Here is a 27004-nt window from a genome sequence, read left to right as displayed (position 1 = left end):
CTTTAAGTCACTGATTTAGTAGCAAAGAATTGGCACTGCCTTTTTTTTTTTTTTTTAAGTACCATTCTCTTTTTAACAGAGATTCTAGGAAAGTATTCAGCTTCACTTAAAAAAAAGAAAAAAAAAAAACACATGTGCGCTACTGTTTAAAGTCAGCATATCCTCCACCTACTCATTTTTTTCACTCCCTGGTTTTTTTTTTCTGTTTTTGTTCAGAAAGATTTAATTTCTAAACTTACTACAATAGTTTTCTAAATGTTTATTAACAACAGGTATCCTCCTCCCATGTTTCTCCCTTTATTCTTTAAAATATTTTGACCTAACTAGAAAAAAAAAAAGATTCCTAATTCCTCTATTGTGTAATAGGAACTCCAAACCATTAAGAAATTTCATAAAAATTGTTTTCATTACACATAAGAACTAATGCAATTTTGAGAAAAAAACATCAATTCTAATTGTATATTGTAGTTACAGGCCTTCCGAAATTATTTCTTAGTTGCCTGATTTAATATACATTTGAACTTAAATTACTGATATGTATAGCTAGGAAGAAGTCCTTTATGTCTTTGGAAACTGAACTCTACTAATATGTAACTATTATAGTAGTAAACTTTTAAATCTTATATAGAAAAATATTCTAAGGTAGGAATTACATTATTCTTCTCAAACTAGTAAAATACTGCAAACATTGTAGAAATCTAAAGTATGGTATTTATTAAGTAAAATTAGGTCTATTTTAACAGCCATTATATAACATTAATTCTTACTAAGTCACTTAGGTATTACCACAGGTATTACCACTTTTTACATTTAGAGACTGTGGTAAGCTTATTAAATTGGTAACTACCAACCAAGACCTAACCATTTGCAAAGATAGGATAAAATGACATTGCAAAATTTAGTTAATTTTTATGTTGCAGTTACTTTTAAGGCTTAAAGAAATTGCTACTTAATATTTCAATCTAAATTCTCATATATACTTAAGACTTATCTACCTCTTTTGGGAATATATACTGAAATATTTAAATTCTGAATTTGCTTTGCCTTAATTATCAAGTGTGTATAGGCACTAAGTAATGGACACCATGTTCGAAAGAGAACTAGTACTCGCCACCTATTTTGCAATTACAGATATGTTCTGAGAGTCTTGATTACTATTTTGTATTTTGTTTTCACCTCCTCTGACTGTGATTGAATATTGTTCAGCATAATTCTGTTCCATTATTCCTTCTGAATAATGAAAAAAATTTTGAATTTTAGTTTTCCAAAATAAGGTTTCCTAGTTCTTTTTCCTCCGATTCTTCAAATAGAGAAGAATCTCCAAGATTTTACTTGCCAGACAAGTATCACAAGTTGAAATTTCCTTAGTACCTTAATCTCCACAAGCCGTAAAACTAACACAATGTTGGCTTTTCCTTTTGCAAACAAAACAAGACAAAACATGTTTTGCCACAAGAAAAAAGATGCCCATAAGCTGATGTAATTTGAAATGTTCTTGAGATATTCTAACTTCAAAAACTACTATACTGTGAAGTAAAAAAAGTTTTTATTAGCTTATGATTCTTATCACTGAGCAAAATGTATGTAACCTGACCAAGCTACAATGATCTTATAATTAGCATGAACAGCACTGGGAGCTTCCTTGGGGTAACATCAACTTGTAAGCCTGATTAGAATTCCCATGGATAAGATACACTCATCTACAATTGCTGATTCAGTGACAGTTTCCCCTTAGGTCAAAGACAGGACATCCTTATACATAGCTATGTTGCAAAAGATGAAAAAATGTTTTTGATTGAAGGCCTTAAATAACTACCATATAGAATAAAATGCTGTTTTCTCTTTGTCAAACTACTATTTAAATAAATAATAGGTTCTAATAGATTTTTAAATATTTGTCCCTTTAATCTGTGAATCCCTATTGAAAGTATTGTAAATTTTGGTTAATACTTAATGAATTTAAACACAGCAATTTTTAAGCTTTTACCATGTATGATAGAATCATAAATATGATTTTTTTTAATGATTAAAACTATTTAGTAATTGAAACTATTTTTCTAACATCCAGTAGTTCTCTGGGATAGTAAGCACACATGAATCTTGCAACACAAAGTATACCTTTTACCTTATTCATTTTAGCAACAGAAAAATACACTAGGTCAACTCAAATTGATTTCATAATATCTTGAGTCAAGAACTGCTCTTACAAAAACAAAAAAGAAACAGTAGTTTTAAAATACAAATACATTGAACAATACTAAATTCATTTAACTATGCCATGATTTACTAGAAGAAAATGAGCTGTAAGCCCCAGTGTAAATTTAAAAGAAAAGGAAAATATAAGTCCATATACCTAATGAATATTACTCTTAAAATATAGTGAAATACCAAATTTATAACAAATACTTCAAATTTAGTACTAAATCAACCACAACTGTGTTCAAGTTGCAAAATCTGAACAACAGAAATAAAATTAAACAACATAGCAGAACCTCAGGATTCATTTTTAAAAAGCCATAGTGGGAGAGAATTAATACAAGACTTAAGGACTTGCACTTGCTTATGAGGAAAACAGGGGCAGGAAGAGTATTTGGTGCCAAGTGCACAGACTATGATCATTTTAAGTACAGGTCGCAAATGGAATCTCAAATGGATCTTAATTGTACTCTTGTCAATCAACTGCTGGTTCTTTATAGTCATAAGCTTTATATATGAGGTAGACTACATCAGTTTAGAAAGAGATTTACACACAACTGATGAAAACAGGAGCTAGGGAAGATTTTTTTTTATTCACTTTTTCAAAGGTTAGCCTGCATCACATTTCAACTGGTTGAACCCGATTGAGAAAATACACATTTCCTCAGCCAGTGCTGGGATGTTCATTTTGAAGTAATACTAAAAGCCAAAGAATGATCCCAAGCACATTTAAAGTGAAAAGAAAAGGGAGAAAAGTATTCTAGTTAAAGAGTAGAGGCATTACATCCTCATTTCTAAATTAATTTTAATAAAATACATGCTGCCTCTAAAATGCATATTTTAGTCCAAATAATAGAGTTGGATGACAAAATGCTACATGTCCTTCATATCTTCATAGCATCAACACATTTTACTCTCATAAATATACTCAGCAGAAGCTGACAGTTTTAAAAAACAAAAACAAAGATATCAAATAGAAAGAAAATAATTAAAGTTACAAAGCACAAAATCCACATTAATATATAACTGAGCACAGAAGAAAAAAACCCATACAAGTAAAGATTGACTTCTGTTATTAGATCAGTACCTTTTCCTGGACAAAGCTGGTGTACCCCAAGGAGAGGGGAGAGAAGACTCACTTGTCAGGCAAGGAGGGATCTGTTCTGCACGACTACAGACAACAAAACAGGGTGGTTTAGAAACGTTAGAACAGGACACCAGGTTGGCAGTTGGTTAGTTTCACAAGAAATACCAGTAAAAGTTTAATAGGGAACATCCTCCATACTCAGTGGGAACAAGGAACAAGACTACAACACATGCACTGAGGGAAACAGAAAAGCATGCTTAAGGCAGATGCTTATTCATTAATGTTAACATGTAACATATTCGAAAACAGAGTACTATAGGCCTTGTTTTTTGAGGAAGCAAACTAAAAATAAGGTATACTAACTAGGATAAGTTAGAAAACAAGGGAAAAGAGGTTGAATCTAAATACACAAAATTTAATTTTAAAAAACACCTTATTCCCTCAACACTACACTCTCCCATGGTTTCTGTAAGTTAACAATATATATCCATTTTTATTTTCAAGGCAGGGAAAATCTGAAAACCTTTTTTATATTACCTGTGTTTTCTATCTAAATACTACGGCCAAAGAAATAATAAGAAACAAGAAACATCTCAGTAGGTATTTCAAAGTAGATAATTTTATAGTTAAGGATATAAAAGCTTTTAGCTCTACCCAATAGAGTTACTTGCTTTATTTATGGGGCCATTATAGAAACAATTCACTTGTTTTATGAAGTAAAACTATGGTAATGGTTAAAAGTGATAATGCTTAGGGCAAATTAGCAGCATGATCAGCATGATCACTCTCACATTATTTTCAAAGTGAGAGCTTAATTGAAAACACACTTTAAGAACTGAAAATAAGTGATTTAGGTAAAGCAGACTTATGATCTTAGAACCCTGGATTTTCCACATCATAGATTTTATCACAATATGTTATCATTTATTTATGTGTTTGTATTTAAGGTAAAGGATGGATATAACCAAAGTAGCCTTGTGCTGAGTTGCACCCTCAACGCCTAGCATGATGGCATGCAATAGGTGTTTGTTAAGTACTTATTTAATGAAGGAATGAGTAAATTAATCTGATGGACTCTTGAACTATAAATGTCTCCCAGGGAGATATATCATTTTTTGAGGATTATAAAATGTTAGGAATGATTATGAATGTTGAGACTATATCATCTGTCTGAAAATACATGTAATCATAACTATGTTCTATTGATAACTAATATCAATAAGTCTGGATGTACCTAACGTTCTTGAGAATAAAGAGGAAAAAGAAAACATAGGAAACACCACCATGAAAAGTAAACTTCAGGGACTTCCCTGGTGGCGCAGTGGTTAAGAATATGCCTGCCAATGCAGAGGATATGGGTTTGATCCCTGGTCTGGGAAGATCCCATATGCTGTGGAACAACTAAGCCCATACGTCACAACTACTGAGCCTGTGCTCTAGAGCCCACGCACCACAACTACGAAGCCTGCGCACCCTAGAGCCCGTGTGCTGCAACTACTGAGCCTGTGTGCTGCAACTACTGAAGCCCGTGTGCCTAGAGCCGGTGCTTCACAAGAAGAGAAGCCACCACAATGAGAAGCCCACGCACCGCAACGAAGAGTAGCCCCCGCTCGCCGCAACTAGAGAAAGCCCACGCGTAGCAACTGAGACCCAACACGGGGGGAAAAAAAAGTAAACTTCATTGAAACTGCTCCGTTAAGTGCATTGAGAGCTTAACTCTAACCTGGTTTTACAAATAATACACAGATGTCCATGCTGAAAACCTTAAGATCAGAGCAATAGTAATATTCACAAATAAAGTGATAAGTAAATGAGAGAGAAGATTCATTTGTTTTCATTTTCTTTCAGATTAAATAATAATTTAAGCCTTAATGTTGAAGTCATACATAGTATACCCTTTAATTCAGAGCACAGAGCAGAGCCATACCTGTCAAAAGAATCTGTGGCTACTTTGTAGAGATAAATAAAGAGTTTACTGCAGTGCCGTAGAGTGGGTGACACTGAATCCATCAAGATTACGTCTTCCTCTAAAAGTCTCTGAAATGGCTGTGTATTTGAGGGGAAGACATTCATGGGGCTTATTTTTCTTAGGTCTGAGAAACAGCCAAGAAATCGAACAGCATCTGCCAACTTCTCATACTGAATCTCTGTTTTGAAGAAATGAGAGTTGGCCGGCTCATAGCGCATTGCTGCAGTCAATGTGCAGAACACAGTGTGGAGAAGTTCAAACACTTGATTCTGGTTCACTTTCTCCCAGCCATTCTTGGGTGGTGAGCTCAAAGATCTTTCCATAGCAACAAGCAAGGACGTAATGTACACAAATCCTCCAACTTTCCTAAAAACTGTTCTTGAACGATGGCTTTCTCGAAGGACTGACAGGAGGGCCTACAGGGGACAAAGAAACAACACAAACAAACACAAACTTATAATTCAAATTAAAGAAAAATAACTGTACATGAATGTCAAAGGGGAATGCCATTCTGTGAACATCTGATATGAGTATTTTTGTCATTTACCGAATAAGCAGTCTTATGAAGCATGCCAAATATTTTGCTAATTAAAAAGTGCCATATTAAAAGCAGAAGATCGTTTTAGAAAACACTATCGCATATTGCTTTTGACAGAATAATGGATATATCCAAATCCTGACCGAAAAACTTTTCCTATATATTTGATGAATAATGACATCAATGAATTCAGTGATTTTTACAAAGTAATTTTATTAAATAAGTAAAATACATATTCGAGTATAATTTTACACAATCATGAAAACTTATGACTGTGTGTATACAAAATGATTTATTCTAGAAAGGATTAGAGAGATGATCAGGGAAGCCAAGAGCTGAAGTATTCTGATTCATATAAAATGACCATATCCCCGATGCTTTGGAAAGAGCAGTCACTTCAGAGGAGTTATTAGACATTCTCTCTTGCAAAGTGAACTGCGGCCTGAGGGCTGAAAGCATGCTCTTTCCCAGAATAGCTGTTAAGGCCAAACAGGTAAAACAATCTTTTATAACTATCAGTTATTTTCTGAAGTGTCATACTTTTAACATAGTTTATTATTAAAAATAACACATTATAAAATTACTTAACATTTTATGGGGCACTTACTATGTATTAGGTATTTCTTTAAGTGCTTTAATACATTAGCTTATTTAACTCTCTCAATAATCCTATGCATTGGAACTACTATTATCTGCACTTTCGAGATGAAAAATTGAGGCCCCGCGTGGTTAAATAATTTGCCAAAGGCTTATACAATGGCAAAGATAGGATTTAAATCCAGGCAGTCTGATTCCCCTACTCATGCACTTAACCATGAAGCTATACTGCCCCAAAGAGCAATTCGAAATCTGTTTGCAGATACACAGGCTCCTTTTTCCTGTTTCAGCAACTGAAACACCATGAGAACTTAATTTTGCTTAAGACACAATTTACAATCTTCCCAGTCATTACATTTGAAAAGGCCATTTTATTAAAATATCTCATACATTTCTAATAGTATTTGCAAAAGGGAAAAGCTAAATATTCATATATATAATTACCTTTTTCAAATATACTATTGATACTTTAGAAATTATGAGATTCCACTGTACATACCTATACCTTATTATTTTAAAAGACAGAAATTGTACAATCTGTATATGTAAATAAAATTTAGAAATACAGTGTATTTCTTCCATTATTCTGCAGTTAGTTTCGTTTCCGTATCTTCTCAAATTTAATAAACTGTACCTGTAATATCAACTCCTATTTACAACAAGACTTCATAACTTTTTGTTATTTTTAAGCATCTTATAACCTAGCCTGAAGGTTAAATACAAGGGCTAGAGTTAGAACGCTTGGGCGGAAATTTTGACCCCAACATTAAAAATCATTTCACTGTGGTCAGTTACTTAACCTTTCTGTGCCAGAGTTTCCTCTTATGTAAAATCTAGACAATAATAAGAACTTACTTTACAGGAAATAAATGTAAAACCCTTAGCGAAGTGCCTGGCATAAAAACCCATAACCATCATCATCTTCAAAAACACACTGGGGAAAAACTGGACATGTATTATTTTATATATGAGGAAGCACGAGTTAGGAGTCAAAGTAATATGTACAAAATCGTATCGCTGGTCAGAATTACGATAGGGGTCAGAAAAACAGTGCTTATTAATCCTTAGTCCAAAAGTACTCTATGTTGTGTGTTTCTGGATAAGTTCACCTCCTACTGCCTCAAAACTGGTTACTCTGTTGGCACTGTGACATTATCACAGCATAATCTCGGTATCTGAAAATTTCAAATACCATGAATAACTTAATATCCTGCTTAAATCAATAATTAGTGATAATGTAGCAAATGCCAAAGTTACAAGGAGATACAGATGCGAGGTGGTTAATTAGGCAAAATCATCAGCTACATATTCACTCCATTTGCATAAATCTAATGCTTACAATTCAAATTTGTACATTGGCAGAATTATAAAATACTACATATTACAAATTAAACTACATAGGTCTGTGGCTGTCTCAACTGAATGGAGACAGTGAAAAGCAATTCTGAATGAAGCAAAAATGGAAACTGAAACTGGAATCCCAAATCCTCCTCGCTGCCTTCCAACACTACTTCATGCCCTCAAAGCAGTGGAATGCTGGAGCCAGCTCACACTGGTCTGGAGAGCCAACAGTTTTATTTTTGGAATAAATAACCATAATTAAAAATTAAGTTCTATAAATTTAAAACTAAATTAATTATTGCAAAAACAAAAGTAGTAAATACTCAAAACTGTACTTCTTAGTTATTTTCTATATTATTTGTGCCCTTGAGATATTATAAATGGGGTGCTACTGTACACCTCTTCCCAAGCCACATTCAGTAACACATTAGCTGCCTGAAACAGGTCACAGTGGGAGTATTGACACAATGGAAATCAGTAAATGCAGCAATATCAGGACCCCCTCCTGTCTCAGAGTCAGTTATCACCATTTACCAGAACAACACTGTTTCAAAATTACAGGTCAGTTAATTGCCTCTTGTTGGCTTTATCTACCAATATTTTACAAATCCAATTACAAAGGTACCAAGAAAGGAGGAAAATGTATGTTTAAAAAGCTGGCAACCTTAATGACTTTTGAAGGCACCTGTTTTTACCCCATAATCCCCTCAAATATACAAATGTTCCTCAATATTGATATGCATGTGGATGTCTTCCTTGTCTAAGAGATAAATTGTGGTCAGATTATTCTTGCTTTTAAGTTAAAATGCACACTCAAAATTGTCACTATGGGAATTCCCTGGCGGTCCAGTGGTTAGGACTCCTGGCTTTCACTGTCAGGGCCTGGGTTGAATCCCTGGTCGGGGAACTAAGATCCCACAAGCCATGCAGCCAGGCCAGAAAAAAAAAAAATTGTCATTATGCTCAAAACAGGGTGAAACATACAACAGCATAAAGAAAAACACACAAATTTCTCATTATTGATGAGAAATTAACTGAATAAAGCAAAAGTTTAATAAAAGAAATACATGATTCTAGAAGGGAGCTATACTTCCTGTCATGTGTGTGCCAGGAACAGGGTGAGGGTCCCAGGAGAGGAAGTCAGAGGGAAAAGAGATGGCTGTCATCCCCAGGGCCCTTGGAGGTCAGGTTAGAGACACTGGCTTTTCTTCAATTATTATATTGACATAATTTTAGACTTGACGAAAAACTGCAAGAATAGTTCATAATAGTTTTAAGTCATTTAAAAACAGCCACAGATTTTAGTAGTAAAAATCATACCAACACACTTATCAAACTTACTCTTAGGATGTCAGTCTTCAGCTGCAGTTCTGTTGGTGGGGCTGAGTGCATCAACCCCAGGAGTGTGCCCATGTCATCATCCCCATTTGGAGAAAGCACCAACTGCTGGATCATCATCAGGGCATGCTGCCGACATTGTGGGTACCTTACTATATTATGTGCACATCTTGCGCCTCCAAATTCTCGAAAAATTCCTTGGAGGAAGGAGAAAAAAGAACAATATGGGCTAACTTAAAACATTCTAAGCTGAATGAATTAAAACCTGATCTTTTTGTAGAAAGAATAACTCTAAAGAATGCACATAAAATCCACTCAGCTATTTCACTTTTCAAATTACAATAGAAAAATCTCCTTTTAAATTTACAATTACAATACAATACAAAACTGTGGGTTGTCAGCAAAGGCATATACAAATTTTCTGTAGATTTCCTTTATGCAAGAATACCCTGGGGCTTCCCTGGTAGCGCAGTGGTTAAGAATCTTCAACTAAGCCCACGCGCCACAGCTACTGAAGCCCGTGTGCCTAGAGCCTGTGCTCTGCAACAAGAGAAGCCCACACACCTCAACGAAGAGTAGCCCCCGCTCACTGAAACCAGAGAAAAGCCAGAGCGCAGCAACGAAGACCCAACGCAGCCAAAAATAAAATAAATAAATTTGAAAGTAAAAGAAAAGGAGAGAGAGGGAGCAACTGTAAAAAAAGGAAAAAAAGAAAAAAAGCATGTCCTGGTATGATCAACAGGTCCAATTTCTCCAAATCTAGCTATTCGGAAATTTCATAGGTAGATACCAAAGAGGCCAATATTTTTATGTAGAGGCTTTACTGAACAATACTTGAAATCAGTTTAGTAAAAGGCTTTTAGGGGCTTCCCTGGTGGTGCAGTGGTTGAGAGTCCGCCTGCCGGTGCAGGGGACATGAGTTCGTGCCCCGGTCCGGGAGGATCCCGCATGCCGCGGAGTGGCTGGGCCCATGAGCCATGGCCACTGAGCCTCTGCGCCGCAACGGGAAAGGCCACAACAGTGAGAGGCCCGCGTACCGCAAAGGTAAAAAAAAAAAAAAAAAAGCCTTTTAGATGAACAATATTCCAAATAAATGAGGTTTAAACTGAACAAGGCTTCTAAAACAGTAGCAAGAAAACAATGGAATAAATTATTCTGCAATGAGAAAAATAACAAGGAACCAAACTTTATTAGTTAGTAGAGCACACAAACAAAAAGAAGACAAACGCTATAACAGAAAGCATTAGGCACTGCTCTGTCCCAAAGGCTTTACGTAGATTGATTTATTTAATCCTCACCCCCTACTACACAGATGAACATATGAGACATGCAGAAGTTGAGTAACTTCTCAAGAAGTTGAGTGGCCAAGGTCAGCCATACAGCTAGCAAACAGCCAGCAGGATTTATGCCTATATAGGCGCGTTCTATAGCCTGTGCTTTTGACCATGAATGATACTATTCTTATGTCAAATACCATCTTTTGAGTATGTAAAAAAAATGGACCAAGTGATCTAAATCATCAATTAGTATTTCCTCCAAAGTAACTGTTCTACCCTTTATGCTTTCAGAGTACCTTGTATATGCCACTATTGTAATAGTTTGTATCAAACCGTCTTAATATTATTTGCTTATATATTTGGTCCCCCATTAATTTGATTTCCTTTTTTTTTTATATCTTTATTGGAGTATAATTGCTTTACAATGGTATGTTAGTTTCTGCTTTATTTCCTTCTGGCCTGTGTTTCAAAAAGTGTTTCCTGAAGGAATAAATGTCAAGTATATTTTGTGGAAGTGGCCACTGTTCTCTCTATTTAGTGACTTTCTATTTGCTAACTTCATAAGAATTCTATAACCTTGAAGTGAGTGTAAGTCATGTGCCTGAGATTTAGCACATGGAAGGCCAGGTTTACTTACTTCCTGGTGGTCAAGTAGTGCCCATTAGACAATCATAATAGCTAATAGTTTTTGAATACTTACTATGAGTGAAATACTGTTTTAAGTGCTTGAGATCACACAGCTAATAACATCTTTCTTAACAAGGAAAAGACAGTCAATAAGAAAAGAACTTTGTGAAAATGTCTGGCATGCTGGGAGATGGATTAAGTGACATTTGCTCTTATAGGGTCAACTCTTCAGTGGAATTGTTCAGTCTCTTCCTATGTAACTCTAGATCATGTCATAAAAAGCTGATTTGCGAAATAAATTGTTAGTATATCCTCATTACATTTCTATTTCAGCTAACTAAATTTAGTTAGTGGAAAAAAGGAGATTATGATACCACAGACAAAATGTTAGTATCATACCCATTAAATTTTATCACACTTATTGTTTGTATTACCTTCTAAATTCATTCAACTCTGTACTGGCATTTACCAAAACTGTACTTAAATAATTACTTATACAATTATGTGTTTACATCTTTCTTCATCAGGTTGTAATTCCTTTGGGGCAAGAATTATCCTTTTTTGTGGGGCTGCGTTGGGTCTTCGTTGCTGCGCGCGGGCTTTCTCCAGTTGCGAGTGGGGGCTACTCTTCGTTGTGGTGCGCAGGCTTTTCATTGCGGTGGCTTCTCTTGTTGTGGAGCATGGGCTCTGGGCGCGTGGGCTTCAGTAGTTGCAGCACGTGGGCTCAGTAGTTGCAGAACTCAGGCCCTAGAGCGCACAGGCTTCAGTAGTTGTGGTGTGTGGGCTCAGTAGTTGCAGTGCGCAGGCTCTAGAACACAGGCTCGGTGGTTGTGGCGTGCGGGCTTAGTTGCTCCATGGCATGTGGGATCTTCCCAGACCAGGGATCGAACCCGTGTCCCCTGCATTGGCAGGCAGATTCTTAACCACTGTACCACCAGGGAAGTCCAAGAATTATCTCTGCATTTTGAACGCCTAGCATGGTGTCTAGGACACATGACATACTTTATATGTTGCATGTTGGGCTCCTCCGCATTCAGGCAAATAGGCATGCATTTGTGTGTTTGCTAGTTCATTTATTTGTTCATTAACTCATTCATTTCTAGCTTGCCATAACACTTAAAATACAATTCAAGTTCCTCAGCATGGCCTAAAAAAGCTCTATATGATCTGGGCTCAGCCTACTCATCTGAACTCACCTCCTCATTACTTATTCCTTTCAAGTTGTATTGACATTGGTGCCTGGGAGGTTTCTGACATTGGCTGAAATTTTAAGTAAACTTTTTCAAAAGCAAGTATGATATTTTATAAATACAGTTGGACCGTTTATTAATGACAGGTAGAAAAAGACTGAAGAAAAGTTGAGATTAAAGATAAACAAAAGATTTACTGAATCCATTTTTACCTGGGAGAGGCAAGTTTTATTCTTTTCAGTATTTCCCTAAGGTTGTAACATTATAATACTCTGACTTGAATTACTAAATAATTAAGAGAATCACCATGTTTTGGCAAATATTTAAATAAGCAAAGTTATTTGATGAAGAGTCTGTACTATATAAGTAAAAAAACAGAAAAAGAATACTTCAAACACAAGGCATACAATAAAACATAAGAATATATTTTGAAGTAATAATAATGTTATATACTTTGCCATTCATAAACTTAGGAAAGTCAAAAGTATTGCATTTCTAGAGATATGATAGTGCCATCACTGAATCAGTAGTTTTTCCTCTAAGAGACAGGAGCATTTCAGAAGCAAGAATCATTACAGAAGACAGACCAGAGGTAATATCCTCCCAAAGCATTTGCTAGAAAATTTTCTAATTACCTGCATTTGTGTTTGATCCTTGAAGAAGCACTGTCAAGGTCTCCATGACCAACAAAGCCAGGTGTTTTTGGTCTTCAAATGAACTATTATTTCTTGAGTCCCCTAGGAAAAAAGAATTAAAGGTCCAAATCACAGAAGTTATAAGCTTACTTTTTTTCTGGATTTAGCATTTTTTAAATAACTTAAAAAATAAATCCTATCACTTTTACCATCAACACAACTTACTAATACAGCCTTTAAAAATGATACACATGTCTACCAGCTACCAAAAATGAAGTCAAAATCAATGTTCATAGATTTCATTTTGGTGTGGCTAGAAAGCTAGAGCTACCTAACAAATATTAAAAAGGAAAATGCCAATCAAAGTAAAATGTATCCTTCTCACAGTTGCTTTCCTAATCAAGGAGGTCAACAGAAGAATGCTAGATTTTAATGCACCAAAGAGAATGAAGAGTTTACGAATAGTGCTGTCTATTCAACTTGCATTAATTCATTCAACATGTTTAATACTAAGTGCCAGATACTACTATGCTTTAAACAGATTTATCAGGAAGGACGAAAAACATCAAATTTAAGGTACCTAATGATAATACATATGTGTATATATAATATTACTAAAAAGATATATTTGCTCTCTATAATTAATAAAAACATTTCAAGGTACCTAAACATCCCAACTGTTTCTAGAAGCTGTTTTTATTCCCTCTTAGAAACAAAGTAGTAGACATTGGTCACGTGGATCATAAATGTTTTCCTCAGTTTTTACCTTAAATTCTCTTCCACCACGACATACTTCTGTAGTACCCCCCAACCCCCTGCCTTTCCCCAATTCCCTAACAGAGGTTGAATGAACAAGTTAACTTGTGGGAAACATTCACAAGGATCTCATAATAAAGCACATTATTAAGTAATTCAAATCAATAACAAAATGACAGGCAAAACATGAACAAAACACCCTGCTCAAACCCCTTTGTCAAATAAAAATAAAATTATGGAAAGTGCTTTACCTTGTTCATGTAGTGCCTGAGTTGGATCCTTCAAGAGGGCAGCATATTTGTGCAAAAGGTTTACCATGACCTCCAGAAGGCCCACCTCCCTGAACACGTCTTTAAATATGTAGTCATGTCGTGTAAACTTAAGAAGTGTTTTCATTGCAACAATGCTACAGTGGTAAGAAGAGCTAGATTTTAAGAGGATGCTAACACTAATAAGTTCTTTACAAGGGATATAATTTAAGCTAAAAACGACAAACTCCAGCATCTCGAAGTATTTGTTTTGTACTTCTGGGAGTTTAGAAATCTTTTCTGCAAACTGTGACAGTGTGTGCTGTGACTCTAGGATGAAATAATTGGCATTGTCAGCCATGTAAATATTTGTGATGGCATCAAGAATGATGTGGGCAAGGAAGTTGGTTTTTGCTTTTAAAAATGCATTCTGAAGAACTGCAAAGGCCTGGATGTTTCTCACACTGTGACCTAAAATAGAAAACAAGAACACAAAAGTCAGTGCTATGTGATATTTTCAACATGGCAAACAAGTCTATTTATTTATTTTTAAAATATGGAATTTAATAAATTTATTTATTTTTGGCTGCGTTGGGTCTTTGTTGCTACACGCAGGCTTTCTCCAGCTGCGGCGAGTGGGGGCTACTCTTCGTTGCGATGTGCTGCCTTCTCATTGTGGTGGCTTCTCTTGTTGTGGAGCAGGGGCTCTAGGCGCGCGGGCTTCAGTAGTTGTGGCACACGGGCTCAGCAGTTGTGGCTCGCGGGCTCTAGAGCAAAAGCTCAGTAGTTGTGGCGCATGGGCTCAGCTGCTCTGAGGCATGTGGGATCTTCCTGGACCAGGGCTTGAACCCCTGTCCCCTGCATTGGCAGGCAGATTCTTTTTTTCTTTTTTCTTTTTTTGGTAATCAAAATAATATCTTTATTAATTTAATTTTTTAACACCTTTATTGGAGTATAATAGCTTTACAATGGTGTGTTAGTTTCTGCTTTATAACAACGTGAATCAGTTATACATATACATATGTCCCCATATCTCTTCCCTCTTGCATCTCCCTCCCTCCTACCCTCCCTATCCCACCGCTCTAGGTGGTCACAAAGCACCAAGCTGATCTCCCTGGCAGGCAGATTCTTAACCACTGTGCCACCAGGGAAGTCCCAAAACAAGTCTATTTAAACAGATCATGAATTGTAACATCTATCAACTATTTACTAAGAATACATCCTGTTTTCACAAAAGGTCTTCTTTGTCTTCAACAGGTTCAGTCATTTAATTAAAAATAAATAACACTAATTAAGCTTTTAATGCAGCATTATGAATATTCTGATTCCAGAATAGTATATATTGAAACATCAGACTGTTTTAGAAAAAATAAAGCAAATTATACAGGTCTAGGCTTCAGAGTTTGGAAATGTGCAGGAGTGTTACTTTTTATTATCTGTAAGATTGACCTTGACTATAAGAACAGTTACCTCTCAGTGTGAAAAGACTTTCAGGCTGAAGAGGTAACAGGCATAAGAACAGCAAAAATGGCAGCAGGAAAACAGGAGGGGAAAAAAATTCTCTAAGTTCCAGTTTTACATTTTTAATTATAACATTAGAACTTTCATGACATTTTAATTCGGAAATTTATTTTGTTTTCAAGCTGGAAGTGCAATTTGTTTACATACACATTTGTTAAAGCAATTTATGGCCAGCTACTAGCTATATTTATAAATATCTGATTTTCAAACACACCAACTAGAAAAAACAAAAATCTGTATATAATAGCTCTTGTGAGGCAAATTAGTGACAATCATTATAAAGAAATTAACATAGGAAATATGTGAGGCAAATGAAAACAAGCGTTTGTTGATAAAAACTGTCCCCAGGTTCACAACCATTAGGAATATAAAGCATTTGCAAGAGTGACCAAACAGTTAACACAGAGCCTTACAGAATCAGCTGCATTTTAGAAATAGGATAAACACAGAACGAGGAAAAATATAAAATGGGTTAGAAAGACTGCTCAGAAATTCTGGTTTGGACATTATCTGAAAAATGCAAAGATTTAAAAAAATCTTCAGTCTATACGTGACTTTAAATTTCTGTTTGTTTATAACATACAAACTTATTCCATGTGTGCCAAATGTCAAATCCTTACTTCCAGTTCCTTATTAACGTGATGCTTGCTCTTTTTGAGTACATCTTTACTTTTTATTACCTGCAGGTAGTCAAAAACCAAGCTTTGATAGACTGATGAACATACAAATGTACAAGTCTGACTACGTGTGATTAATAAGGTTAAAGAATAACTCTAATCAATATTTTGCATGTTTGGGCTATATGACAATATCACTTCTCACCATAAAGAAAGGGGTTAGAAAGAGCTGAACTTAGGGTAATGTGGGAAAATTTAGATTTTTCCGAGTTTAATTTTCATGATCTGGTTTTAAGTGATGTCACTGACAAAAGATAAGGCATATTAACCACCAACCCCAAAGAGCTGAACTGAACACAATGTGTAAAAATACACACAATTAAAAGTCAAATGTAAAATGTGGTAATCCTCGCATATAAAGATAACAGTAGAAATGCAGTGGTCAGAGGAATTTTGGCTCTTTGTAATTGCTTTTTACTTACAGTAAGTAAGTAATGAATCTGCTCTGATTCATTACTTACTCCTTAATCCCCCTTGTTATCCAATTCATCTAGGGGCCATTAGCAAGTAGTTAAAGTAGGTTGATCAGAGTAAATGACCAAGGAACATCAAGACTAACTGGTCTCCAAGACCAGCTTCAAGAGCAGAGCATTTTAACCAATGCAATCAGTCTTATACTAACATGTAAAATTCAATCATTCCTGTGACTAATCCAGAAAAAGATTTTGTAATAGTATTTCCAAATTTAGTACACCTTATATACAATGAAACTAAACAGAATCTAATAATTTGGCTTTCTATCAGGAAAAATGATCTAAAGGAATGTCAGAACTCTAATTCCAAAATTAGTGGCATACACATTTGAAGTGTTGATGGTATCAGGAGTAATTATTCAGGACTGTCATAGCCATTAAATTCCTACAATATTTAATTGGGAAGGGAGCATAATTAAATCTAAAAGATAATTAAAAGATTGCTCTATATGAGACAGGAATATCCCCTAAATATTGACACATAAATACTCTAATATTTTAACTAAACAGATATATCCTGTATAAGTTTCAAAATTTGCATTAACTGACTAAAATCTGTTTAGCACACAAATAACTAAAATAAGAGTAAAGTAAGGAAATCATTCTAACAGATGACAATCACCATCTCATTACTCTCAAGTCTATATAAGCAGAAACAAAAGAAACTAATTATTCTAAGGTTTAGAAGAACAAGTGTATATACAACAAAGAATAGAGCTTTCCTATTTTCAGAATCTAATGTAAAAGTGAACGCTTGAAAAAAGAGCTTATATGACACCAGCATAAGCAAAATGTAAAATGAAATAAGAATAAAGGTCTAAATAAAGAAATGCAAGCGTTCATTCAGTAAACAGACACTGAATATTATTTTTCAGATTCCAAGTCACCAGAGTCTGATTCCATGCAACACTGCAGAGGACGGCTCTGAGGAGTAGAGATGAATAGAAAGGTGAACAGTTACAAAGACACCTATGGTAATCCAGGTGAGTGATCTGTACAGCCTCAACTAAGGTAGTGGCAGTAGGGCTGTTACCAGAAGGGAAGAAATTAATAAACGTTTAGGAAGTATAAGACAGAAAGTAACGAATGAATTACACATGTGAGTGACCAATCAGAATGACAGCTGGCTATAGACAATCCTCAGGGTTATACTCCCGCAAGCCAGCTGAACATCAGCCCTGGCCACATTGGCATCCAATATAAAGTGAACCAGAATAGATAAAAAGCTCTCAAAAGTAAACCCATGGGGCTTCCCTGGTGGCGCAGTGGTTGAGAGTCCGTCTGCCGATACAGGGGACACGGGTTCGTTCCCCGGTCCGGGAAGATCCCACATGCCGCGGAGCGGCTAGGCCCGTGAGCCATGGCCGCTGAGTCTGCGCGTCCGGAGCCTGTGCTCCGCAACGGGAGAGGCCACAACAGTGAGAGACCCGCGTACCGCAAAAAAAAAAAAAAAGTAAACCCATGATGAACAATGCAAGGCACTTTGGTTACTAGCATGAACAAAAATATGAGAAAGGAAAAAATACATTATCCTTTTATATTGGTTAATGTGTTATGAGAATTAATGTGTTACAAGACAATGTTTGTAAAGGTGAAGCCACAGAAAAGTTCTGAAAAAGACAGGTATGGTCTTTTTTTATGAAGAGATATATTCTCTATTAAACATGTATTAAAAGCACTCACTGTGTTTAGGGAACAAATTTGGAAGCTCTGGAGAGCTATGAATTACAGAGCACAACCTTGCAAAGATGTTTCTAGCATTGTTAAGGTAAAAAACCACCATGGAGTTGTTATTAAACAGAAGGACTGCTACATTTTTCTTTAATTTCCTTCTTTAGAAAAATCTATCTGCTGGTGAGGATACAAAGTTTTATAAAAAGCATTTGCTATATAATATAGAAACGGGAGTCATTTTCAAGCTTTAACATACACACACAGATACATCTACCAGCTTCACTAATAACTCAGTCTACTTTTTCTTTTAAATTTTATATTTCTATACTGTTTCACTTGACCTAAAATCAGCAGTAAAAATAAGGTAGGTAAACTGTATCTATGTACAGAGCAATATAAGGCAGATATATTCATGTTTTCTCTTTTAAATGTAATTATCAATGAATGGGTAAAAATTCCTTGGTAACAGGAATTTTCTTTTCATAGATAATGAAAGGGAAACCAGTGACGTCAAAGAAAATATTCCCCAAAGTACCGCTAAGAAATAACTGACAAAAAGTATGATAGTGTCAAATATATCAGAATATACACAGCTCCCACTTATAAATAATCCAGACCAAAGAGTTAAAATCTGTAAAGGACTATCACTGCCTCATTCTATCAATGTTTAATAAACATGGCCTCATCACAGCTGGATTTCCTCATCTCCATTCCTGTGCAATAGTCCATTATCTCTTCTATAAACTACAACAAGCAATCCAAAATGAAATTACAAAAACAATTTTATTCACAACAGTATCAAAAAGAATAAAATATTTAAGAATAAATTTAACAAAAGAATTGAAAGTTCTATACAATGGACACTATATAACATTGCTGAGAGAAAATACTAGGACCCAAATAAGGGATAGTTGTCTGCTCATGAATTGAAGGACTCAATACTGTTAAGCTGTCAAGTCTCTCCAAACTGATCTATAGATTCAATGTACTCCCAATGAATATCTCAGCAGGCTTTTTTTCTTGTTTTCAATAATTGACAAATTATTAAATTCATATGGAAGTTCAAAGGACCTAGAATAGCCAAGATAATTTTGAAAAGGAAGAACAAAACTGGACAACTTAAATGACTCTATTTCAAGACTTTAAAGATATAGCAATCAAGACCATAAAGTATTGGCTTAAGGACAGACACATTAATGGAGCAGAACTGAGACAGAGTTCCAAATGTATCATTATATAATCTTTTTCAATAAACAGTCCTAGCACGTGTGCATATCCGTATCGGGAAAATAAACAAACAAACCTTACTTCCTACCATATACAAAAATTAACCTGAAAGGTATCATAGACCTTAGTGTAAGAGTTAAAATATGAAACTCCTAGAAGAAATCAGGAGATCTCAGTGAATTTGGGTTAAGATTTCTTCAGTATGAGGCAAAACCCACAAAATATTTTAAAAGTGATAAATTGGACTTTATCAAAATTAAAAACTTGTGATCTTCAAAGATATTACCAAGAAAAGGCACAACAAGACTAAGAGAACATACTTACAAAATGTATGTATCTTATAAAGGACTTATCCAGAATATCTGAAGAACTCTTAAAATTCTAGTAAAACAAACAATCCTATCAAAAATTAGACACAGAGATCTGAACCAAAGTAGAGACACAGACAGCAAATAAGAACATAAAAGATGCTTGAAATATTTTAGAAAAAGGCAAATTATATTTTTAAAAAGATACTATTACATACTTGAATATCTAAAATTAAGACTAATAACACCAAATGTTTCTGAGGATGTAAAGCAAACTTTCATACATAGCTGATGTGAATGCAAAATGGGACAGCCACTTTATAAAACAGTTTGGCAGTTTCTCATAAAGTTAAACATACATCTACCATATGAATCAGTAATTCCACTGCTTGGTATCACCCCAAAGAAATGAAAACATATGTCCACACAAAGACTTGTTTTATACGAAAGTTTCTGGTACATTTATTCATGACAGTTAAATAACCATCAAGTGCTGAAAGGATAAACAAATTGCAGGATATCTAAACAATGAAATACTATCCAGAATTAAAAAGGAACTTCAGACATATGCAATAACATGGATAAATGTTGAAAATGAACAAAGCCAGATACAAGAAACTACATAATTTATGAGTCTAGTTTATGAAATTCTAGAAAGGGCAAAACCAAAGCAGATCCGTGGTTACCAGGGCAAGGGGATAATGAGGGGGGGGGCACTGAATACAAAAAGGAACAAGGGAACGTTTAGAAGGATGGGAATATTCCATATCATGATTATGGTGGTGACAGCACAACCACATATATTTACCTAAACTCATCAAACTCAACACTTAAAATGTATACATTTTAATATATACAAATTATACCTCAATACTGCTGACAAAAAATAAAATATATTCCACATTCCCTTTATGTGGAATAGAACTATCTACTTTAGCCTGTATAATAACTACAAAGTAGGTCATGGGAAAGAGATAATTTTAAGTTATAAATGAAACTTAAAATGATCTAGCTTGACCCATTTTATAGAATATTACATCAATGTTTCTGAAGAAGAAATTGATATCTAGAAAGGTTAGGTCACTCATGATTACCTCAATTCTGACTCTTAGGGCAACGTCCTTTCTAGCTAACCTTGTTTTCATAAACATGTCACTGAATTCTCAAAATAATCCCCAGAGGTGCTAGGTTATCTACGTATCATCCTTGTTATGGATCAGGCAGACATATGAAGAAGGTTAATTTAGATGCATTAATTATCTCATTATAGTAGTGTAATTTCAAAATTATACTCTGTAACTAAATATTATGTCAGTGTTACAAGCAGATTGAGTAACCAAATGAAACAATGAAATCTAAAATAGGATGTATATTGCTGAGCTATTTTTAGTTTGAACTCATAGAGTTAACTGTAGAATACTCAAGCTAGAGTCTACGAATTAGAAGAGTTAATTTAATATTGTTCCTTAATATTAAATAAAATGAAGCCTTGAACTGCTCAGTAAGATATTCCTAGATTTTGCTTATTTAAAAAGTTCTGTATAACCTATACACTGACGGTACATCTTATGGAAGTTTGACAACTTCAATCTAAGTTGTGACTTTTCAATATAATTTTCTCCAGTAAATTAAATTTAGGATTTTCTAGTATATCTATTTATTCTGACTTAAAAATTTATAACTGCTAGCTTCTATGTCATAAAATACACAGATAATGTACTGTGAAATTTAAATAACCAGACATACTGATACTTTTCGGCTAGTTAAGTTTTACATGCAAATATCATAATTGTATTGAATACTTAGTACGTAACGATAATGTGAAAGGAACTATTAGAGGCCTGTGGGCTCAGATCCTTTCAGAATGGTTATTACGCATTTAAAAAGTGAAAAAAAACAATAAAACTAGCTTGCACTCTTACATAATTAAATGTTATTAATTATACAATAAATTTTCTTAGTAAAAGATCACTAGATGAAGAACCAAAGTTAGGAAATCTGAACTATAAAAATTATTCTCTGACCCGAAAATATGTAATGTAACTTCTCTGTACCTAGGTTTGCTTAAATAAAATATAAGCATGTACACCTGTGTTTTCTATATACCTCTTACATAGAGACAGGTATAGAGATCAGAGTGTGAATCAAGTTCCATCCACATAAATTGGAAATGTGTGGAGTGTCAACATTCGACAGAGGCATGTTTGGATTATTAAACCGTTTGAACATTAAAATGAAATACTAAAATATAAATCTTACTGCTTTATAAAATATTTTCATATTATATTCAAGTATTTGATCTGCTAAAGACTGTCACTCAAGAAATTATACCACAGAAAGCACCAACTTTAAAGAAAAACAGCATATTACTTTTCTATAAATAACATAAATGAAGACCAATCAAAATCTGACTAATTCATTCTTTCTCTATTTCTTTGAGTGGCTCAGAATGAGGGGGAAAAAAAAAGACTCACCTTTGCCTGCAGGCTGAGGTACTGCAAATCCAGGCAATAAAAAGGGTGCCCCTGTGGTAATACCAGCTGGTTTTAGTTCACTGACACCATATGTTGTTAGGGAAGTTATCAGATTAACCAGATCTTTCAAGGCATCTTTGGATTCTGCCTCTTTTGCTTGTTCCAATCTAGGAAAAGTATGATTTAGCAAATATATTTTCTCTTGTGTTGTATTTTCAAATTTAATACAGAAAGAAAATTTCAATTTTATATGCAATACATAAATGTATAGAGTACTACAAGAAGTTTCTTCTTACATTTTTTCCTATATGAAAACATACTATTTTTATAAATCCACAAATTTTATTATAAGATATGATGGTGCATTTGAAAGAAATTATACCAATAGTCAGGACACCTGATAAATGCTGATTTTGCCACTAACAGTATTATTTTAGGTAAATCACTAATCTTTGGTATAGAAAGTCTCTATAATATAAAAGGATTCGATTAAATATCTCTTAAGTTCCTTAAGGCTCTAAGGTTATAAAAGTTTCACTGTTTATAACCAAAAACCTTATCTACCATTTCTTTCCTAAGAAATTTTCTCTGTTAATTTTTTTTTAACATCTTTACTGGAGTATAATTGCTTTCCTCTGTTAATTTTAAAAAGCGAATTCCTTGGGAAGATTTGTAAGATTTTACCTGTATTTCATTAATTAATTCAAATACTCGCATTAGAATACACTTAAATAAACTTGTGAGAGTCTCTAACAATTTTTGAAAAGTCTTAATTCCTTTAAAGTTGTCTTTTTTTAATGTGAAAAGTTTTAATAATATTTTCATACCATACACAGAATGTTGTAACCTGTTTCTTTCATTAACTAGTGTTATGCACATGCCTCTCCGTGTTAGTATAAACTCGCAATAGATATGCTTTTAATGGCTATAGAGAGCCAACCGTTGATTTGGGGAGTGGAGGGTGGGACAGCTAGTAGATACCAGAATTCAGGAGCACTAACATGCATAAAACTTTGTGTGCCTTAGAATTATATCTTTAGGATCAATAAACATAAGTGAAATTATTTTGTAAACGAGTGTCAACATTTTTAAGGCTCTTGAATTCTCAAAGGACTGCATCAATGAGTAATGTGAATTAGTTATTTCATAAACTTTCATATGTCCTCGTTTGGAAATTAGGATATATATGCAAGATTATATTCTTGGGGGTTGCCTAGTATAAGTAATGGCAATGAGGTCAAACTGGTGTTAGAAATAAAAAGTTTACAAAATAGTGCTGGTTTACAGTAAATCAAATGATTTAAAAATAATTAATGGCTCAGGAACAACTATCAAGACAAGAGTATCTTCTTCCTAATAAACTTGTAAGCAGCCATTTTCCCAGTATGTACATGGAACATTTGGGATGAAAAAGAAGGCTAGTGAAACATTTTTAGACTGACATTTGTTTTATATATATATTTGTAATGTCTCATTCAATCTACAAAATTACTCTTGTTATTAACTACATTAATAGTAACACTGGAGTTACTGGTAAGGAAAATCAAAAATATAATTAAGCAAGAAGAGTTTACACTTCAGGAAGATGTTAATTAGTTCATTCAAACTCTTCTCCCTCAGCTACTAAAGAAGAGCAGATTTCTTCTTCACATCTAACTACTGACTCCACGTTTGCAGCCTACATTTTCCAAATTAACTCTAAATTCATACTTTGAACTCTCTTGACAGAACAGGAATAAAAAGAAGTGATTAAAGCTAAGAGGATAAAGTATACATTAAATAAGTGATTGGTTGATTTCTTCTTCCCTATAAGCCCAAACTACATTGTTTCCTTTGATGAAAAGACTAAGTAGAAATTTAAAATATATTCTTAAATTATGGGGTTTTACCTAAGCAAGAGATCACAAAGGAAACTGTATCCTTGCCATATCCGAAAATCATCCAAAAGAGTTTGGGAAACATCACTGGAATCTTTGAGGAAACAAGAAAGTCCAGCAAACATTTCAACAATTTCTAGGGGAGACAGGTCATCTGATTGCTGCATATTCTGAACACACGTAGATAAACATTCTTTTTCTGTAAAAATAAAGAACTGAATAAGTATATATATGTATAATTTGTCAACTGCTTAAGAAAATTTCCTTCATTCTTAACTGGTGTTTAATAAAACATTAAATTTTAGTGTATCTATAAAATATTGTAAGATAAATGTTACACATTCTAAAAGCCAATGTAAGATTCAAATTGACTGAGGAAGCTCTACCTCTAAGTAGTAAACAAAGAGTAATACAGGAAGTGTTAAAAATTAGTTGACATTTATTACAGTTTTTACATCATATTTAGATGTTTTACTATTCAACAAAATGCCTGCTGACATATGATATTTTTGATTTTTATGAATATAGTAAAAAGTGGAAAAAATAAAAAAAACTATCTTCTAAGTTTAAGAAGAAAAATCTACTAATTAGTTAAAAGTTATAATTAGAGTGAATATAGACTACTGACATACAAAAATACTTAAGGAAATAAAATTTTAAAAATTATGTTTGTACTATATATTTACTAGTTTAAAACACAGTTATACCCCATAATAACTTTTGGGATTGGAGGTGTTTGAAAGAAGACATTCCTCTCTTACCTTTAATTAAATTTATTTGTCTTAAGAAACCCAGTGTCATGTAACAAAAACTAACAAGATTTAACATAACAACGGAGGCAAGAAACATTGAATGACTCACTGACCTCAGGTAAGTGAATAGTTGTACTAAAAATTATTTTGAAAGATTTTTCAGTTAATGTGTATCTATATCTGTATCTATATATATATATAGAGAGAGAGATATACACATCTATATATATACGTAAATGGACTATTTGAGATGCTACAACTGTCTCCTATTTCTCCTAATTAGACATTTTAAGGGATAGCTGACACATATTTATGAGTTAAACAGAATGGACAATTTCTCCTCAGTGCTGATAAGCAATCTACCTAATTTTATTTATGCTGCATTGGACAGGTTGTCTACTCATGAAATATCTTTAGAAAGACTTTAACTATAGCTTCTCATAAAAACTCTTTTTATTCAGCAAAAAAGGAGGGAAGAATAGGCTATGACATAGAACTTACATTATATTACAATTGACCATTTACATAACAGAGCAGTTATTTTAACTCTTGTAGATATCCATCATTTGGAACATGAGAATTTCTTATACCTGAAATGCCTCACAAATAAAAAATAAATTTTTTTCTCCTGGCCAATATATTTTTAATTTAAAATAGAATCTTTGAAGAATTGAGAGATAAAAACAAATTTCCCATCATATGAGGAGAGAAAAGTGGAGGAAATTCAGAGCACCTAAAATGAATACATTACGAGATATTCACCGTGAATATACTTCACAACATTGACACTGAGACCATGTCGGGATATGGTCATAAGGACTTCTCCGGCACTCTTCCTCCAAGGCAGGTTATAGGGAGGGCACCAAGAGGTTATTGCACTGAATAAAAGCTGGAGATCGTCTTTTTGAGCCAGCTCCTCGGCCGGAGAAACAAAACTGCAGAGTTTCACTAAGATCTAAAGAACAAACAAAATATGTACATAAATAAATGAATGGTTGGGGAAAGGGAGGAGCTAGAAAAGGACTAGATCTGATTATTAAAAACTCTGAAAGTTCAGGGTTAGTACTGAGCGATATCATTAAAGCCACAATGATGAGTGCTCTAACTTACGCAACATTAAAAAAGACCTACAATTTAGAAGTGTGTTATGGTAAAACAGTTAATCACCTCTACTTTTATCAGCTTATTTTTTTTTAAAAAATGTTCTATGTTTACCATCCTCTCTTTACCATGGTATTTTTTTTTTTTTGCATTGCTTCACCCTACCATGAAACGGAATAAATCAAAGGTTAACTTTCAAGATCAGCACTCTAGTTTTCTATCGATAATTTGGTTCCTTAACTCTTAGTTTGTCATAGGTGAAATGTAATTTTCTTCTCTAAAAGGAACAGTTGTAGGGAGACAAGAAAGTAGAAATAGGTTTTTTAAAAGTAAAAGTATTCTCAAATTGTTCCAACTTCTATACAAGTAGAAGGGGATATTAGAACTAAAAAATCATCTTAATTCAGAAGTATCAGTTATGTCTAGTAGCCAAAAATCTTCTAAAGCATGATTCAACACTTCTTAAACCCTGGAATGAGAACTTATTCCTTACCTATGGTTTGCAAAATACACACTGCACAAGTGTTTACAGCCCTAAGGGCCTGCTACTTGGCGAATGCATCTATGGTTTCTGCCCTCAATGGACCTTTTTCTTCTAATCTCGATTTGGTGTCAGAAAAAGTTAATTTTTCTTCTCTGTGCTAAATTTTCTCATCTAAATATTTTTTAAACATTATAAAATAAATAAAATAAAATTGGAGTATTTTAATATTTGTGGGGAAACTACTAAACAGAAAAAAGTATTTGAAGTATGTTTTGTCCGAGAAAGCTAGGTCTTCCTTTTCCTATTTCCTTCAATGCAAAATTTTACTTAAATACAAGAATTTCTAATTCATAGCCGCCAAATACCAGGGAAAAAAATTAAGAATTCAGAGAAACAACAAAATATTTATAAAATCTATAAGTGCAGGCAATCCCCCCCACCAAAAAAATGTCTGGAGACACTGTTGGATACCGAATTTCCATTCATACATGTAACATGTGTATCTTTTTCCATATGTGTTAAATGAAACAAAAAAGATATATGAAAAAAAGATAATCAATTGCAGCAAAAAAAAGCTCAGAAGAGTGTATTGTTGATTATACTTTTTGTTGGTTTTCACACTACCCTTATGTGATTA

At 34.0% G+C, this 27004-nt stretch overlaps 1 protein-coding gene across 1 annotated transcript in view; it reads right to left on the bottom strand.

The window, feature by feature from the left end:
- Positions 1-27004, bottom strand: part of WDFY3 (WD repeat and FYVE domain containing 3) — a 174108-nt gene that overhangs the window by 117540 nt on the left and 29564 nt on the right. The window contains exons 5-12 of the mRNA XM_065878335.1: positions 25545-25737; positions 24043-24229; positions 22154-22320; positions 13803-14270; positions 12796-12897; positions 9070-9263; positions 5211-5668; positions 3284-3367 (exon numbers count right to left, since the gene is read on the bottom strand). Coding sequence (XP_065734407.1) covers positions 3284-3367; positions 5211-5668; positions 9070-9263; positions 12796-12897; positions 13803-14270; positions 22154-22320; positions 24043-24229; positions 25545-25737 — 1853 coding nt within the window. The remainder of the gene's footprint in view (positions 1-3283; positions 3368-5210; positions 5669-9069; positions 9264-12795; positions 12898-13802; positions 14271-22153; positions 22321-24042; positions 24230-25544; positions 25738-27004) is intronic.

This window comes from Phocoena phocoena, chromosome 5, assembly GCF_963924675.1.
Source record: "Phocoena phocoena chromosome 5, mPhoPho1.1, whole genome shotgun sequence".
Taxonomy (NCBI): domain Eukaryota; kingdom Metazoa; phylum Chordata; class Mammalia; order Artiodactyla; family Phocoenidae; genus Phocoena; species Phocoena phocoena.
The sequence above is the reverse complement of the archived record's forward strand: the minus strand, read 5'-3'. Positions and strand labels throughout refer to the sequence as shown.